This window comes from Anser anser (assembly GCF_964211835.1).
Source record: "Anser anser genome assembly, chromosome: 3".
NCBI classification, from domain to species: Eukaryota; Metazoa; Chordata; class Aves; order Anseriformes; family Anatidae; genus Anser; species Anser anser.
This window is the reverse complement of record NC_139722.1, coordinates 24,031,607-24,051,034: the sequence shown is the minus strand read 5'-3', so window position 1 is coordinate 24,051,034 and position 19,428 is coordinate 24,031,607. Positions and strand designations below refer to the sequence as shown.

The following is a 19,428-nucleotide window of genomic DNA, read 5'->3' as shown; positions in this document are numbered from 1 at the left end:
ACTGCAAGGGGCTTGACCACATAGGTGCAGTATTGCCAAGAGGCTGAGTAGGGTCACCTTTTTCATCTGTAAAGGATAAGTCTGTGATTACCCCTGCTGGGGCTGCTGTGCATTCATGTCCTGTTGGCATTTGTGGACTGGAGGTTTTTTTTTCTGTCTCTGGTCTCTGTGCTTGAGTCTTCTGCAAGGAGCTGTACTGTTTGTGTGTCCATCATGGATATGACCTTCTCTTTTTGTTTCTTGTAGAAAGGAAATAAAAAAAAAAAAATAATTTTATCCCAAGCACTGCTACTGGCTGGGAGATGAGTGGTTAGAAAGCTGCCTGGCAGAGAAGGACCTGAGAGTATTGGTTGATAGTTGGCTGAATATGAGCCAGCAGTGTGCTCAGGTGGCCGTGCTGTTAGGCATTAGAATGGGCTGCCCAGGGAAGTGGTTGAGTCACCATCCCTGGAGGTCTTCAAAAGACATTTACATGTAGAGCTTAGTGATATGGTTTAGTGGAGGACTTGTTGGTGTTAGGTCAGAGGTTGGACTGGGTGATCTTGGAGGTCTCTTCGAACCTAGATGATTCTGTGTATGATTCTGTTGGGTTTTCAGTATCTCCAGGGATGGAGGTACCAGATATTTTCAGGCAGCTGGTCCAGCATTTGACCACCATCACGGTGCATACTTTTTCCTAGTATAAAACTGAGTTTTCTCTTGTGGCCGCTTGTCTTCCTTCCCATCTTTAGATCCAGTTTGTTTTTTGAAACTGCATTGTCTTTTTTTCTATGCTGTTCTAATAGGTAGCTGAAGACAGCAGTAAGGTTCACCTCTTAGTTGTCATCTTGTAAGGACTCAACATATATATTCCCTGCGATGTTCCTGTACATCGTGTGCTACAGGCCCCTAGACATCTTGGCAGCCCTCCAATGCACTTGCTGCAGCAAGTTTAGAGATGACAATGCAGGATGAAATGTTTGTTTCTCAGTTAAAGGCTAAAGTCAGTACTGGTGTGCGTACCATTGTGTTTCCAATTAGATGTTTTGTTTCTTCATTACAGGCAAGCGAAATACATTTCCTCTATTGTTTAAAAATATTGTAGTGTGCATTTTATGCCAATTCATGCTACTGAAAGTTAAGGAAGTATCAATATTCTAAAGTATTCTCATGCTCAGTATGAAGTAGTACAGGTTTATCAAATGGATGTCTTAATAGCAGGGCACTTGAAACAATTCTGCTTTCTTGGCACACACCTGTACACCTAAACAGCTCCCTTTCTGGTTGCAGTGAAGTCCTGGCTGTTAGTTGCCAAAGTATGTTTCCAAATTAAAGCAACATGTGAAGGTGTTTTCTTTTGCATGACGAAGTGAATGTGCAAAACAAGTTATGATTCATATGTTACAATTACTTAGAAAAAAGTGTTTTTTAAGGGGAGGGAGGTGACTTGTTAGGTTAGCAGTGTTTTACTTCCAGAAATTACCTTGAAGAATCTGCTGTCTAGTTTTAGTTTGCTCTTAGTTTCACAGCATTTGTCACTGAATTCGAGTACTATGAAAAAATGCTTTCTGAAGTATTCCAGACAGCAAGACTACTGTAGAGGCACCCAGGTAATCTGTTTAACAACTGAAACACAGAATTCTTCTATTGGAGACTTTCCCATAATCTTTTTGCAAGTTCTTGGTATTGCTGTAATCCTAAAAAACATATTTCAAGTTGATGTATTATTTCCTTGAAGTTTACCACATGCTTGCCTTTTCGTAGGTTGTAAAATTTTTAGGTGCACTGATTAAAAGTGTAAAACAACTATTTGTCTTCCTCTAATGTGAACTTCAATGTCAATTAAGTTAACAAATGATCTAGGATTTCAAGGAGGATGGTACAGAAACTTACTGAACAGCTAGAGAGTCCATATTAGAGGAGTGATGCTATTGTAACAGAATCAAAACAAACAGGCCTAGAAACAGCAACAAGAGGTTAAGCTGTCCAGTCAATACTCAAATGGGTTCATTTATATGAACTAAAGTCATGTCAAGTGGAGTAGACACTGATCAGGAATGAGGTAGCTTAAGCTGTGTGGTTCTGCATTTATATAATTTTTTGATTTTTTTTGTCTATGTAGGGCGATGTGTTGAGGCATCTCCTTTTATCTTCTGTTTCAGCCTGACTCTTTAATTCCTTCCCCCACAATAGATGCAAGTTTCCTGGAACAGAGCTCTTTGAATCACTTCTCAGAGCAGGAAAAAACATGGATGTTAGATCAGAAAATACATAATGTAAATTAATAATGAACTGTCATAATAGTACGCTACAGATGTAGGGCAGTAGTGGTAACCACCATGATTTATTAAATAGAGCAAGAAGCACATTTCCCTAAAAACTGCAACATCTAAATAGATAGTGAAGCTGACAGAATATGCAAAAGCCTCAACGTAAGATGTGGCAAGCCTCATAGTAGTTCTGGGGCTTGCGGATTGAGGGGAAAAAATCAAGTTGGTTAATTCCAGAATTGGAGTAAATGAGGTGGAAAGAGAGGAGTAATAGGTTGACAAGTACACAGAAGGTGAAAAGATTAGAGCAAACAGCTAATTAGCACATGGGAGGCAAGGTTTAAAAAGAAATAAATAGCAGGAAGCCAAAGCAACAGAAGTAAAAAAAAAAAAAAAAAAAAAATGAAGAAGTAAAAAAAAAAAAAACTCATCAGAGTCATTATAGTTTTCCAAACCAAAAAATTGGAAAGAGACTGGGTACCACCTGACTCCTGTAATTCAAGCATGGAGTTCATCTTGGATGTTTTTATGTATGAGAACTGAAGGTGGTCCTAAATAAACCTAATTTTGCACAGAACTCGTAGCTCAGTGAATCTGTTGTACGCTGTTTAGGTGTTTATCCTCTGCAGTTCCAGATACCAATTAATGAACTATAGCATCAGAATACAGTAAATTTCAAAGGCAAGAGATTTTTTTAAAGGCACAGTTTTTCTTAACTATCCAAATTGCAACTATATCAAAGTGGTGGTGGTTGTTTTTTTTTTTTTTTTAAGACTGCTAAAAAGTCTGAACACAAGAATCTTGGCCTTGAACACCTCAAGGGATGGGGCATGCACGGCTTCTCTGGGCAGCCTGTTCCAGTGCCTCACCCAGGTCCTTGTCCTCAGGGCTGCTCTCAGTCTATTCTCTACCCAGCCTGTGTTTCTGCTTGGGATTGCCCTGACCCAGATACAGGACCTTGCACTTGGCCTTGTTGAACTTCATGAGGTTCACCCACCTCTCAAGCCTGCTGTGTTGTCCTTCCAGGGGATACTGGGGTGGTTGAAAACCCCATGAGGACCAGGGCTTGTGAACATGACTGCTCCTATCTTCCATAGAGGGCTTCATCTGCTCAGTCATCCTGGTCAGGTGGAGTGTAGCAGACCCCCATTATGTTGTCATCTGTCTGTCCCTGCACTTGAAGGCATTTAATCCTGACTTATAAGCTCTCAGTTGGCTCCTCATCCATCTAATCAGTGTCAACCAGGTGTAACAATAAATTGTCTTTAATGATGTTTCAATAAAAAAGTAAACATTTTTTTTCTCCATCTGTTTTATCCTCAAAGTGCATCAAAACGTTTGTTTGGAGAAATGATCTTAAAATTGGTATTGCAGCATAAGAATAGTGTATCCAAAATTCTGTTTTTGTCTAAAGATACGAATGCCTGTAAGATAGGAAATGTATGTTTTTTCTTGAAGATGTAAAATGGAAGTTTTCTCTGGTATTCCAGTCAGGTGACAGAACAACCAGTTAGCAGTGGAACATATAAGATACATGTTTTTCTGAGGAAGCAGCTGGAGGACAGATGGGGTAGCCCAGACTATCAAATAGCTCTGCGAATCAAGACCTAGTTATCTACTTCTGGTGCCCTAAACTTACACAAAAGGATCTTAAAATGAATCCAATCCAAAATTTCTTTGTCTCTGGTAGTTTCAAACATGTCTTTCTTTCAGTGCTCTGTGTTGGAGAGTGTACAGACATAGGAGAGTTAAAATAGGGTTAAAGAGCTCAAGAACATGTTGAAATTTTGCAGTGAGTATTTATTGCAACGAGCAAAAAGCATAACATGTTGGCAGTTTGGTTGTAGGAATATTAAGTTATAAGGCTGAACGCATTTAATTCGTATGAAGAGAGCTTTAATTTTTTATTTTAAAGGTTTTAACCATTAGTGCATTTTTTTTATTGTGCAGGTTATCTGGATTTCAGCTGCCATCATCTATTGTGAGCACAGGATCTATCCTCACCCTCTGTTTCACCACAGACTTTGCTGTCAGTGCACAAGGTTTCAAAGCTATCTATGAAGGTAAGAATTATTTTCCTACTTGGTCTTTATTTTACTTGACATATGTTTTTGATGTTGAAATGTGTTTCAGTTTTCATTGTTTGGGGTTTGAATCATTGACTACTGCATAACCTTTTTTTTCTGGCATATTTAAATTTTACTACGTCGTAGCCATAGTCTTGATTTTGAAATTGAATTCAATCAAACTAATACTTTAATTTCTGCAGTGATTTTTAATCAAGTTGATTGGGTTTCTAAAGCTGGATTCAGAAATGCTTACATTTAAATGGGTTTCTTATTATTTCCTAAATTTCTTTTGACAACTTCTTTAGGCAATGCCTGACTAAAGGGGTTTAATGATAAAGATGAGATGAGATATGGATACTAACTTGTCCTGAAAATCAATCGGTAATCTTCTTAGGGGGAAAATGTATGTATATGTACATATAAGGCTTTTTTGTTCGTTTGATTTCAAAAAGCAAAGCAGTTCAAAGCCAGTTCTATGGAAGATGTTAGAGTATGGTGATGACTGCACAGTTCTGAGGGGAAAAATGAGGCCGAGCATTTATGTATTCAATAGTTAAGCCATAAAACCGGACTGAATCAATTTGTGTAATATGACGACTTGTACAAAAGGCTTTGAGATCTGTAAACTCTTCTTAGAGTTGGGTAGTGAAGGTGTTTTGAGTATAACTTCAGAATTACATTCAAACTGACTGTGAACACTGTGTTAACTTTGTGCTTTCTGGTTGGGGTGGGTAACCCAGGAGTACCTTTCTTACCCTGGTTGCTATTCCCCCTTTTCTTTGTCTTCCAGAGCCTTGTCAGCGTGAATAGCAGGAGTATGTCTTTCTTCCTCTTGGTGTTCTTTTTACTTGGTCTAAACTTGAGTGAGGGCTGTGAGGAAAGTTTCATTTTAATGTTCTTTAAGTTTTATTAGATAAGCTGAGAAGGTCCATCAGACATCACAAACACCAGCAACTGTTGCTGTTTTCTCAATAGGAAGTTGTTTTCTACGTATGTTTATCTTTCTCTTCTAGCAGTATGGTGGTAGCACATTTCATCCTTTTATGCAAGCTGAGCAGTCGGTTTTCTGTATGGAAAAAGACATGAAGAATGCTAAAGGACATCTCTTGACTGTCATCTTAGGAACACGCACAGAGCCACAGGCTGTAATATAATGACACTTCCTGCTGGCCTACTTTCTTGTTTAAAAAAAAAAAGGCAGGAAGAGCTGTAATTAGCATTGACAAATGGCACCATTCTCTGATTAAACAACTCTGCCCCCTTTCAGATTTATTTCTGTAAGCCCGGCATGTTCATGATCTTTAAATTGACTTTGAAATATGACGTTCAGCTCCCCTAAAACGGTGGATAACTCTCCAGTGACGGTGTCACAGCGTATGGACAGGCAGTGGGGACTGATGGTTTGGGAAGGATTTGCAGTAGTGAGGGATTAGGTGTTTATTTTATGAAGACTTGGGGTGAGTTCTGTATCAAACATGATTGCTGTAAAGGACAATAGGCTTATTGAAAGCTCATAGATCAAGAATCCCTGTAACCGTGCCCGCTTTTTTTTTTGTTTTTGAGTGACCCCTTTTGACTCCTATTACATATATAGTAGGTAGGTGATCAGCCTGTTTGGGACAAGAGAATACAGCCAGATGTTACCAGTTACTGCTAATCTTTATAGCCACTGCTGGTTGCCTATCCCTGAGCTAGTTTGCTTTTACTAAAAAGTATCTAGTTATTCCTGGTTTTAGCCAGCTCTTTCATTCTTCTGTGGAGTAAGTGGATTACTGTTCAGTTGAAAGCATTGGTGTGTGTGTGTTAAATTGTTACTGATTGCTGCCATTTAAGACTTCGGAACGCTGAGTGGTTGTAATACAGTTTGAGAAATGCAGTTTTGAACTGTGAGTGAGTGATTCTGTAACAAACTCTTGTATGGAATGTAGAAGAGTTTACAATATTCAAAAATAGTTATTGGAACAGGGGAAAAATAAAAGAAGTAATTTGCATAAACTTCCTATATTCTGGGAGTCTGCAAAGCTGGTGTCTTTAACTCTTGTGACAGGCCACTCTCTTCTGGATAGGAAAATTTCATCTCATTAGGATTGCTACCTCATGCAATTAAAAAATACATAATTGACAAGCATCTTCAAAACTAGCTCTGCTATTGCAAGTCAATATTTTAAACGTGATCATGTTGGGTGGTTTGACAGAAATGACTCTTCTCTATCAGAAGACTTAGACTGGGCTAAGTTCTCTGCAGTGCTGAGCTTATGCTTGGCAGAGCAGAGGGGATGCTGTTGGGAGGCCTCACCCTTAGTGCCTGCAGGGAGCTCTTCTGAACTTGCTCCCTGGTGACTGGGGTTAGGGCACTGAACAGGAAAGAAGGGATATGAACCACCCCAGCACTTACTCAACAGGCTCTGAGGATATACCTCACCAGGATCTGCTGCAGGGAGAGAGCACTGCGTGCCATTGCCTGTGCTGAGATTCTGATCTGTGGGTTCTAGTGAGTACATTCCTGATTTAAGAGCTCCCTTCCTGTGCAGCAATGAAACATTCGGGTCTTCTGTATTTTTACAATACGTAAGTGGATTAACAATGAAACCGGTGAAACAACATGCTAGCATTCCAAGGACTTCAAGGTGATCTGAACCTATTTGGCTTTGCTTCCTGTCATATACTACGTGAACATATATATTTAACTAAATCCGATTTTGTTGCAGTAGACCAGCAAGAGCCATCTACTAGTGTTAACAAGACACTGACGTAGCTGTGCAGCTGCCTAGGTGTTGGGCTGAAATGTAGGTTCATTTACTGTGTCATTGTTTCACTAGGCTTAAATGTGTTCATGACAGAATCTAGTATTTTTACCTGTAACACTGGTAATACTTCCATCTTCCTCAGCGATCATAGAATGTCCTGAGTTGGAAGGGACCCACAAGGATCACATCAGCACTCCAAACTTTGGTACAGATGGAAGCTTGATTTATTCTTATTTTCTGGAAAGTTTTATTGATGGGATTTTCAAACATATAACCGTAAAAAGATCTATAAACTTCAGAAGTAAACTTATTTAATCTGGTCAATGATTTATTGACCACTGTTGTCACTGTTAGGTAATAATTAAATCCAAGACTGAAGGTTTGGAATCTGGGAGTTGAAGGATGAATGTTGTTTCTGTAATGTGTTTTTTATTGACAGTGCCTTACATGATATAGAACATCAGGTTTAGTCTTTGGTGGGGAAGGGAGAGAACAACAATATACTTGTAACTTGTGCAATTTTGTTTTATTTCCTGTTAAAATCAATTTAATGGGTTTTCTTGAATGGGATTAACAAGCTATTCTTAAAAGGTGCTTCGAGGGCTACAAACAGAAGAAAAATTCAGCACTGCTGTTGTAGTGGTTTTCTTTGGAAAGGTCATAAGTATTCCTCCCATACACTTGCGTATGGTTGGAAATAAGAAAAACAAAACAAATATCAGATGATGAGAATATCTGAAGAGTTTTATACGTGTGTACTTCAATAACTCATGGTAGAGTGGTTATATAATCTTTTTTCTACTAAAGTAGTGTTTTCAGCCATGCGTTTGTTCAGGGAATCCAGCTGTTAATTGCAGCAATTCTGTAAGAGTAGAAAAACTTAACTCTTGGTACACTGTTAGTCATCACTGTAAAATGAAATGTGGCTTTTAGTTTTTGCTACACTGCCTTCTGCCACTAAACACTGAACTGCCCTTGAAAGTTAGCAATTCTTGTCTCATTTTAAGCTATTTCAATTTGTTGTTGTTGCTGTCATTGTCTTTAAACACGCTTTGTCATGTAGAGTGGTGGACAGTGCTCAAGTCTGGTACATCTAGTTTGTTGTTTAATGTGTACTAGTACCTCCTTTGACTTCTGTTCTACAGCAGCAGGTTTTTTTTGCCAAAGGAAAAGCTCTTGCACATCCCTCTATCCTACCTGCCCTCAGGGTATACTGCCTTTTTTCTTTTGGTCTTTGAATTCTCAAAGCTTTCTGCTCACACCCAGCATTAACATTTATACTGGCAGTCACTTCATCCTGCTTGTGCATCTTCCCTGAAGCTTCTTTTTAAATTTGTTTCAGCATCAACAGTAGAAAGTAGTGGTAGATCAGTGTAAATCCTTTGAAGAAATTTGTTTTCCTCTTGTTTCTCCTGTTCTCCCTGAATATCTGTCGCTTGGTGCGTATTTTTTTTCTTTTATGGTTCAATATTTCAACCTATTTAAAAACAAAAAAAAAACTGAAAGACTTCCCCGACCAACTTGGAGACAATAACATCTTGTGTTGACTCCACGATCTTAGTAAGATAATTTTCCTGAGACTCTGTTTTTGCCATTAATATGAACCCAGTCAAGATAACAGGCCTTGGGGCTGAAGCTAACATTGCTCATTCACTCAGCTTCTCCAGCAGGTGTCTTGGTTTGTTTGCTTTTTTTTCCCCAAGTGCTCAAATAACTTTTCAGTGCTTTTTTAAGAGTAAAACTCTTTTTCGCTGGGTCACTACGTGATGGCTTCCTATTTATTCTCCATGTGTCTGACTGTAATAGTAGTTACAGAGTTCTTGAAACAATCTGTCCTACAATAGTAAGAGCTACTACTCCATGGGAATGAGCACGTTCAAAATTTGCTCTGTAATCTGCCTCAGTAATATGAGACAAATAATGCATCTGAGGCAAATATTTCACGTTGAGCAGTAGAAAGTTAAATTGGCAAGAAAATACAAACTTTTATGTGATTTCTATGCGTAACTATCCCTTACTATTCATCTGTGAGTGTAACTAGTAATGGTTTAAGATTTGAGAGACTACTAACCTTTATGGTATAGTCACTAAGTACTCTATCTATTAAGTAATTCCTTATTTTGCTTGTTCTAATGCTCTGAGACTTGGAATATTATTCCTGAACATCACGAGATTAGCCTATCCAGCTCTGAAGAGGGCCAAAAAAAATGAATATCGATGACATTGAGAGCTAAGCAGTTCATTGTGTATTGTTTAATTTATTATGTATTTTTCTCACAAGAATTCCTTTGTTTGCTCTCAAATCTATAACTATTCTCTCTCCTACAGTGATAATCGGAGAAAGGTACAATTTCAATTTAAATCTCGGTTTAATCCTTTTAAAGGTTAAAGGCACAGACTCTTTCTTCTTTAGTAGCATTTCTTGGGTAAGGAAAACAAAACTCTTAAAACTCTGTAGTGAAATAGTTTTTCAGCTACGCATCTTAGGTTGCAGTCTTACCATTGACTGAGTGTATTTGGTCATAACGTCTACTAACAGACGGATGTATTTGCTTTTCTATTTTTAGTTAAATTTGCGTTGTTTACTGTTTTGGTAGTTTTCTTTTCAAGTTGAGGTATTTGTAAAAGTGTTGAGCTGTGTGCATTTACTCATGAACAAGTAAACCAAAAGTTAGGAAAAAAATGAAATAATCAAATGGGATCCTTTTAGGCTGAAATGTACAATTCCATCTCTTTGGAGCAGAAGTAATTGTTTTCTCTGAATGAAGTTGGGATTTCCTTTGTCAGCTGAATTTGTTAACAGTTACAGCAGTCCTTACACTGAAGAAAACATTTGTCTGTTTTCTAGCAAACCTGCTTAAAAATAACATGGTTTTGGAAGGATGCAGTCTGAATGACTGTTTATGATGTAATGCAGGAAGGAATAGTAATGGAGTTAAAAACAAAGTTGGCATTTCTTGGGTCAAAACATGATAATGTGTAGCAGCAAAATCTCAGAGCAGAAGAGGTCCTGCGGGACCTCTGATAGCTAACCTAGATTATCAGTAATTTAGGTTTCAGAAGAGTTCACTTGAACCCTACCAGCTAAGAGAACGAGTATTGAGAGAACTTAAGAATATGAAGGCTCTTATGTGAGGAGAGACAGGTAAAATTGTCAGCTTGTTCTCTAAAGTGTATGCATAGATCTAAAGTGCATATGAATAGATCTAAAAAGTGCTTGAAACAATAAATTTATGGGGAAATGAAGTCGGTCTGTAGAGGCAGGTACTCTTGTATGCTTTTTCCAGCCTCTCATATGTCAATATATTATACAGAGGAGAAATGATAACTATATTTAAAACAGTTGTACTCCACATCTCCTTCAGTTATGAAAAATTAAGATGGGTAACTTCATCTGTTCAAAAGGAAGTGCAGATTCCTTTCTCCAGTAAAAACGACTTAGTTTCCTTGCAGCAATATTTGAAGGACCACGAGTCAGAGATGTGCAGTTTTATCTCCTAGACAGCTCGAGGCAGAAACTTCTGAATTGCAAGTTCTAGGATTTTTTTCCCTAAAAAAAGACACTGTAATGAAACTTGTGATTGAACAAATCCTACTTGAATTGGCAGAAAAAAAAAATAAACTCTATTGGACCAATGAATCAACCAGTCTATCAACCAATGAATTATGTATCTAAAGGAAGGGATAATTATGTAAGAGCCTTGCCTATGACATTATTCCAGTGTTGAGCTATGTGGGCTGTATTCTGCTTTCCAGCTCTTGAGTAGCTCAATCTCTCATGTAAAGACAGCTTTTGTGTTGCTATGAGCCTTTGAAAGGGGGATTACATGATTTAAGACATGTTTTTGGAACTGTCTTTTCAATGGCCTCTGATTCTGGAAGCGAGGGTTTATTTAGTGCCTTCTAGTGATTGATTGATCCTTATCAGAACTAGTGTGTTCATTGTCCTTGGCGCGTGAACCGGTAACAAACCTGTGTCTGTGGCTCATACCTTGTAATCAGTTAGTGGGATTGTAAACCTCCCTCCGCAAAACTGTTATGCTCCTATTTGAGACTAAAAAGCTAATAAGAAAATAATTTGGGGGGGGGGGAGGGCTTCCTAGAGCAACAGTTTGCTGAGAAACAAGGTCAAAACACACACAGTGTGTTCTGGAATTGTCAGTTTATTTTTTTTTAATTCTTCCACATAAGAAATGTATGGAACACATCTTTTCTCAAAGTACTTTTCTAAAACAAGTCATGCAATGTGACTCAACATAGCTGGCATTTATGCTTGTTCTATTTTACAGCCAACTGGGATTTGGGGGAATATTTTTTCATGTTCGTAGCCTTATTTTTGCTGGAGATAAGATTTCAGTTAAGCAGCCTGTGCCTCCTTCCTTCCCCAACCCCAAATTTATTATAAACAGTGACTGCTGCCAAATACCAAGATGTCAATATCAAGAAAGGGTATCAAATAAGGAGCCTGTCCTCTGTTGAAGCTTAACTTTGCTTGAAATTTTAGGTCTGGTTGTGTTGTCTCTTTGCCAATGTGGAAACTAAAATATTTATTCTTAGTGTCTTATGTGGATTGCCAAATTAATCAAATGAATTCCTTGATGTGTTATCCCAAGTCTGTCTGTCTGCAAAGTTAAATCCTGCTTCATTGTGTAATTATCAGACATATTCCGCAGAGTTCACTTATCTTCAGAATGCCCACATTAATATGAAGATCCCAGATGAAATGCAACTGACAGCTAGTTTTTGATGAATCTGAATAAGTCTGATGCTATGGATTACTTGATTTTTGGTCTTACTTGTAAAGAAAGCTGTTTATTTGGCTGGTACGAAGTAGGGAAAGTTGTATTGGGATTTTGTCTCTCAAGACAAAAGTGCATTTTCAGACATCCTTGTCTGTTTTTCTAGTTTGTAGCATTGTATTTTTAGTAGAGTCTCTTTCTGAGCTTATTTTCTTTCATTAAAAAAAAAATCTTATGGAAACAATTTCTGCCTTTTAGAATAAAGTCTGTGCATCCTATTAACAGGTACTGTTTGTAACTACTTTGTACTTATTACAGATCTCCTTACAATGTCAGAGATTGCTTATGGCTTTCATGTCTTTTCTTGCTAAAATAAAGTAGAAAAAAATCTCAATTTCATCTGGAACAATTGTCTGCATACTTGTATTCCTTTAAACTGACAAAGTGTGTACACTGTTGCAGGGCGGAACCATTATTTTCAGAATAAAGCCACTGGGTTAGCAGGCCAGAACATAGATCTTTGGCTTTGTTACCATCCTGAAGCCATCAGCCATTAACCTGATTCATTAAATGTAGCATAATTTGCTACGTTAGATGGATAGTTAGCATGTAAGTACAGCCAGATACCTTGCTTTTCATCTTTTCTTGTATAACTTTAAACTATTAATAATTGTACTTTGAATTACTTTGTTATTCATATTCTTCCCATATATTGAGGGCTTCATTTGCATAACCTTTCATGTTTTTCTTCTGTAATTGGGATAATAAGGCACAGATCTAGAACTTTGCATCCAAATATACTCATCAAAACAAGCATGTCTGAATTTTGACGAAGGCACTGATCTTGTTCAGTAATGAATAAAGTAGCTGGTATGTCACCCACCTATTAATTGTGAAGAAAAGGAGTAGGTTGAGTATCACATTTAATGCAGGCACTGCATTTAATTGAAACTTTTTAGAGTTTTGTTAAAATCCATCACAAAATCTTCACCTTGTGTATGTTAGAAGTCCGGGTTGTCATACAGTATTACTGAACTACTTTGTATATTACTTATCTAAATACCAAGTGTTTATTCACCCAAATCATGTCACTATTTCCATTAGGTATAAATAATTGCTATAAATGAGTTGGCAAAACTGTCTTGAGTACTTGTTACTATGCGTTCGGTATTGGCATCCTTTAACACCAACTTAAAACGCTCTGAAATCTTTCATCCTGTATATACTGAAAGACTTCCTTATAAATTTCATTGTTCATGCACGGTACGCTTCTAAAAGATCTTCTTGCCTTAAGGTTCTTTGAAGCTGCCTTATTGGATTGACCTGAAAAGTGCCATGGGAGGAATGGAAGGCTAGACAACCTTCTTGACTTGTAGATCTCTGCTTTTCTCATGCTTGTTTAACAAGACAAGGCACACCTGTGTGGTGTCAGTGGATTAGAAACCTAAAATCATAAGAATGTTAAAACAGCAGGTTTGGATGTACTAAATCTTGTTTATGGGGAAGGGGCAGCAGTGTGTGTGTAAAGCCATGAAGTGTTATTTGGTTTAATTAGTCTCAAACGTCTGATCATTATTAGTCTAGAACAAACTTTAAAGACGAGGATAAACAACAATGCATTTTAAAATGTTGTGCCCATTTTTACTAGTTTCTACCTCTTTTCCCAGTGTTATGCTCACCCTCCCTGCCCCTCTGATTCCAGTAGTTGATGGTCTCTTCTTCCTCACTTCAGGGGATATGCTCGAGGTCATTTATGTATGCTAACACAGTTTTATACCTTTATTCACTGGTGTGCAGTTCCATGTCTTACTTGTATTTACTTTCCATACTGCCCTTTATGCATGTTACGTGCTGCTTTGTTCTATTTGTTACTCCTTAAACCAAGTTATGTCCAGGTCTGCATTTCTTTGACTAAGTCGTTTATAGCTATGGGGTTTCCAGTGTCAAGTCTGCCTCATCTCAGCGTGTGCTCTCCAACGCTGTGTCCTGCATCTCCACTTCTCAAAGCCTCTGCAGTCAATGAAATTACAGGTCTGTAATTTCTCTTAACTGTGTTGTCAGTTGTAAATATTTCATTCGGAGTGGAATAATTGCTTGCTACAGCTATCCATACAAAACTACAGTTGTGTGTGGGGGAGTAAAACAAATTAGCCTTAGACACGGTCAATTAAAGAAATTGCTATCACAGCTAAACCAAATGGGAAAAAAAAGCTGCAGGGAAGTTTGGAGAAGTTCAGACAGCGAGCCTGACTGTAGCAAGTCTGTCCTGAATGGCAATACCAGCTTACAGGGCTGTATGGTTATGAAATACTTCATGCATAAATCAGTTTTGTACCCTAATAAAGCTTCAGTTTCCAGAATTTGTGTGATTTAGTCAAAATTTCCATTGTAAATTTCCATTGTAACTGTCCAGGAAACTTCACACTGATAAAATGAAGTCATCACTGCTCAGTGTACTGCCAGGCAGCTGGGGTGGACTTCACCTGACGAGGTCCCTAACTTCGTGATAGCCATCTGCAGAGCTAGTCATCAGTTATAAGCAGTAAATACTTTCTGAAGGCGATTAACATGAGATGTCTATCTTAACATGAGATGAATCACCTCAAAGCAGAGGTGCCTGTCTCATTGTGATGACTTTACAATGAAAGACTAACTTAATTGTCTTCAAGTTGAGCGTTTTAATCTAAGGTTTAGATCATGCATCTTGCTTGACAGAAAGTCAGCATTTAAACTGAAAGGAATTTTAGGAGAAAAACATGCATCATCTCTATGGAAATCACTCTTGTTTCCAACATAGTTTAACTGAGAATGTTATCTTCTTATATTGTCTTTAATTATTGTACAGTATTGTGTTCCTTGATTCTTTAGGAATCTTTTATTTCTTGCTTTATTTGGCAAGAAGTCATGAGATTTTCTAAAACAAAGTGGGGCAGCCTCCCCCTCCCACTTCTGTTTTGATATGAAAATCTGTTTTTGGAAGGCAGGAGCTCATGAGAAAACTGAGCTTTATGCTGTGAAATGTGAGAAACTTTGCTTATTCCTTAAAAGATGCAGGCAACTTAATGTGCCCTGGATGTGCAGCTCCCTAGGCACAGCAGAGAGAAATTTGGCCAAGTGTCCTCCAGAACTTTGTCAGATGGCTGTGGGCACCAACATGGAGGCAGTTAAATTGGGTCCCATGTTCTTGTAAGTGGAGTAGGCATCTAAATTGACCGGGAATGAGGGGTGCTTGTGCTCACTTTTTTTTTATTCTGATACAGCGCAGCTGTAACAGAGAACCATTTTTTTTTAAGTAGCAGCTTCCTTAATTTTTAAAACTGTACCCTGCAGATTTTATTTTAAAATATCAATTGCAATAAAGCACTGAGGAGCTGCATTTCAGGGAAAAAGGATGAGGCTGTGGGTGATTGGACAGCTGTTGTGTGTAGGATACTGAAGTTCTCTTCAATGCTGTCACTTCAGCTCTGCTGTAGGAGTTTAGCAAATGGCAACATTAGTGCACTAAAACAAAGTGGAACAGATTTCAGTCCTACACGTGATCAGGCTTCACCTTGGCAAAGAAACAGTTTTTCCAGCATTACGTTTTTATTTTTTTAGTCCTTCAAATTTTCACCGTTGCCCAAATCCTAGCCACCTGCCATCCTTTCCTGACTTACATGATGAAATTTGCATGCAAAATGGCTTAAAAAAAATCAAAATAAGCCTGTAGATGAAAGGAGGCAAAAAAAAAAAATATAAGAACTCAAGCATGAATTGAGTTCTGTGTGTGAGCAGATTGAACAACGTGGTTACTTGGACCCTCTACCTGAATGCTATAACTGTGAGTTTTAAAAAATTATTCTTTGTTATGCTCATTGCATGCTTGTTGGTAGCAGGCTTTTTCATGTTTGAGATGGAGCTTTTAAAATAAAATTAAGAATGAAACAAAAAACACAATATTTCTCTGCTGTCGCGCATGTTGCAAAACTAAATGTCGTAATCACCTTTTAAAGAATGCTTTTCGCAGTGCTTAGATCACGCTCCATCTCTTCAAAGTCATTTCATCATTTTAGCTGCCCCTAATTTCCTGGTTATTTTTAAGAGTCAGCCTTTATGTTAGTTATAAACTGACTCTTTGCCTTTAAAGATTAGGACTATACTAAAGACAATCTGCCATTCGTTTTCGAATCTGAGTATTAGTGTCTGTGAGAGATGAGGGAGTATAAGAGAAAATACACTACTTGTAGGCTTAGTAATTCAAGCTTTTGTTCGTGGAACTTCATGATCAATTTAGAAATCAGTTATACCCAGATTTTTTAGTTTGTTCCCCAAATACTGCTAAGAGCCCCAAATACCAAAGAAGTTTACTGGGTTTGGTTTTGGAAGCAATTAAACAGAATCTGTTTCCAGCAAGCTGAGGGGCCTTTGAACCTTGGATGTTGCAAACTGTTCACTCAGACAAGCAAAAGTGGAGGAGGCATCAAAAACACAAAACAAAAACCAAACCCTAAAACCCACACAGTTATTTACTGAAGTGCAGAGAGTTAATACATGATGTACTTTAGCCAAAAGCTAATAAAATGTGAGAAATTATGTTGGGGTAAGTATTGTTGCAAACTTCCTGTGTGGGGTTTTTTTTGTTTTGCTAGCCATTTGCTGCTGGATACTGGCAGAAAGTTTGTTGTTTTTTTTTTGTCCCACTGTTACCATTCTTGAGTGCAGTTATGTCTGAATTTGTATGTTTCCTCTGCACTATTATGTCAAACTAAGTGATCTAACAGATTTAGGAAACAGTTAATGATATAGTAGGCATCATGCTAATAATGTATATACACACATTGTTACAGTCTTGTGGAAAGTATTAATGACCATAATGTCTATGTATCAGATCTCTCAGCAGTGGCTAGCCAACCAGTGAACAAAATTTTGGAAGACTTAAGGTATCCAATAAAGCTGCAGTGCATTGGTGTAACTTATACAATTGATTGCAGTCAGTTTAAAGTGTTCTCAGTGGTGTTGGTGAACTCAGTATTCGTGTAGTGTAAATCTGGTGTTAATCAGGAGATGTGAAGTTAGTGCAGGTAATGTATGGAAAAAATGCAAGTTCAGAGAATTCTGTGATATTATAGCCATCTTTAAAATACAGATCAGCAATTGCTTTAGTGGTTTTAAACAGCTGACCTACTGCATTTTACAAATGACTGTTCTCAACGGTGAGCTAAAGCCACCATGTTTCTAAGTTTTCTAAGTATTCTTTCAGATCAAAGTTGACTCCTAGGTAAGTCTTTAAGAAGAAGTGATCTAAGATCCTCTGATCAATGATTAAGCCAAAGCAGTACATCAGCCCAGACTGATACAGGAAATAGTTTCTTCTTCTTTTGTTGCCTGGTGATGGTGAAAATGCTGTTCCAAAATCAATGCTTTATTTAGTGTTTTGGTAGTTTGATGTTTTTTGTGCCATGATAGGTAAATCTGAGTTCTGTGGAAGTATAATGCCAAAAACTTGAAATAACAGAAGGGTAAAAGTGATGCCACAGGGAAAATCCGTAAACTCTGTATTATGGTGTTTTTAAGTATTAAGAATGAGGTTAAATTGGTAAAGACATGATACTACAGGCTGATGCAACAGGTTATGGAAAGTGAGGTGATAAAACTGTTGGTGGCACTAAGAAGGTGTACGGTAAACTGTTAGATACAGTCCACTAGGAATTTTGGTTGAGATTCCTAGTGGTGGTCTAGAGCCTGACCCTGTAATCACTACAATGACCTGTTGAAGTTAGGAGGTCAACCTGGATAAGTTCAAGTAACTCACAAATAAGGCTGTTGTCAAGGTTACTTCACACAACCACACAGTATTTGCATGAATATTTATAACTTTTAGAGCATGTACTGGCTTTTAAAATATATTGCAAATATGTATTGCAAAGCATAATTTAGGTTTGTAGTAATGGGAAAATAATTATAGCATATTTGATACTTTTGGAAATGAAAAGATATACTTACAAAGCTCTGTTACACAAACTTTTGGCACATTAATATCAAACTAATCACATCAAAAAAGGTCAGCAATCACTGCGTGAACTAATACAAGTGAAGAAATTAATAAGGAAGAGAAAAACATTAGAATAATACAACACATGTGAAAACTTAATTTAGACTATTTTCCTGTTTAGGTTATTGAAAGGTTTTCATTCTCAATTTCTATCTTGTTTAGGGTCATACTCTGGAGGAAGGAAATACGAAATATTTAAAACTAATGAAATACAGCAAGAGTAATTTTTTAAAGGCTAGGGAATTTCTTCATCAAAGTCTAGACAATTTCTAGGAAGCTGTTTAACTGAGATCTCCTCTCTTACGTTACTTTGACCCACATGATAAGGTTTGGATGGGCCTGGCTGGATAAGTTATATAAGACAAGGTTGAAACCCATTCTTCCCATGTTAGCCTTCATTTAATACCATCTGTGTTTGGGTTTGTTTGATAGACAACTTGCTCTACCACTGAAGTCCTCTTCCCACTGTCATTGCAGTTATATCCAACCTGAGTGTAACTGTTTAATTTTCATGTGACAGATGACAAATGCTACAAAGTATTAGTTTCAGTGAAGTCTTAACTGTCTATACTGCAGAATTTTAGGTTAAAAATGTAAAAAAGTCTGCAACAGATTGCATCCAATGAGCAGGCACTGAAAGGATGAAATGAGTGTGAATGAAAAATATGAAGAACCGGAGAGAAAAAACTCTCCAATTTTGGATACAGACCTCATGCATCAGCTCTGTGGCTGTGCATCCTTTGTCTGTGGCCCTAACCCTCTGATGAAAAAGAACTGGCATAACCACCTCCTTTGCCATATTCTCATTCTCCAATATACTTTTTACAGCATTGCAGATTGCCAAATGTACTTATGTGACAGTAGAAACAGAAGCCCTGTTTTGTATTAAGGTAGTGAAACAGGAAGGTTTCCTTCCAAGGTTAACCCCAAACAAATCTGTTGTAACAGTGGACTTTGGTCAAGGCAGAGAAAGAAGGAAAATTCTGTGACAGACACAAAAAATACTAACAAAAGAGTGTACTTATTCTTGTGCTTCAGGGAAAAAAAAAGTCACCATGTATAACAGCACCATCTGCTGACTGCTGACACAACACTTGTACGCTTCTTTCTAAACACAGCATGTACATGCATATTAAAAGCATTGCTTGGGGTCTGAATTTTTGTCCTGCTGGAAGCTTTAGTCCCCTTTCCCCTTTTGCTGTTGTGGTAATTTGAATATTTGAAGTATTATGAACATTAGTTTGTATATTTATAGTTTAGTTTGTATTAGCACTCTATAAAATATTTCTCAAAAAAGAAAAATATTTTAAAAGAAGCAGGTTACGCCTTTTGAGTGCTTGCTCAAGCAGGTAGTACTTACTAAAATATGATGTAACCAATGAAGAATTGATTTTGATTTAGAATCCCATGGCCTATCATGCTTTAAGACATGCTATTTAAGACATCAATGAGAAAGGGAAACTAACTGACTTGTTTTGTTTTTAAGTATCAAGTCACTTGGAAGCTTTTTGCTTGGTGGTGAATATTTCTTCAGGGTAGTGCTGTGAATCAATGACCAAATCCTGGATTTGGATTTGGTTTATGGGCCTGCAA

The 19,428-nt window shown here is 37.6% G+C and overlaps 1 protein-coding gene across 13 annotated transcripts in view; it reads left to right on the top strand.

Moving 5' to 3' along the window:
• The window catches only part of CSMD1 (CUB and Sushi multiple domains 1), a 1,157,973-nt gene that overhangs the window by 350,065 nt on the left and 788,480 nt on the right, over positions 1-19,428 (top strand). For all 13 annotated transcript variants that reach the window (XM_083828025.1, XM_083828026.1, XM_083828024.1 and 10 more), the window contains one exon: positions 4,200-4,312. In XM_083828025.1, coding sequence (XP_083684151.1) covers positions 4,200-4,312 — 113 coding nt within the window. The remainder of the gene's footprint in view (positions 1-4,199; positions 4,313-19,428) is intronic.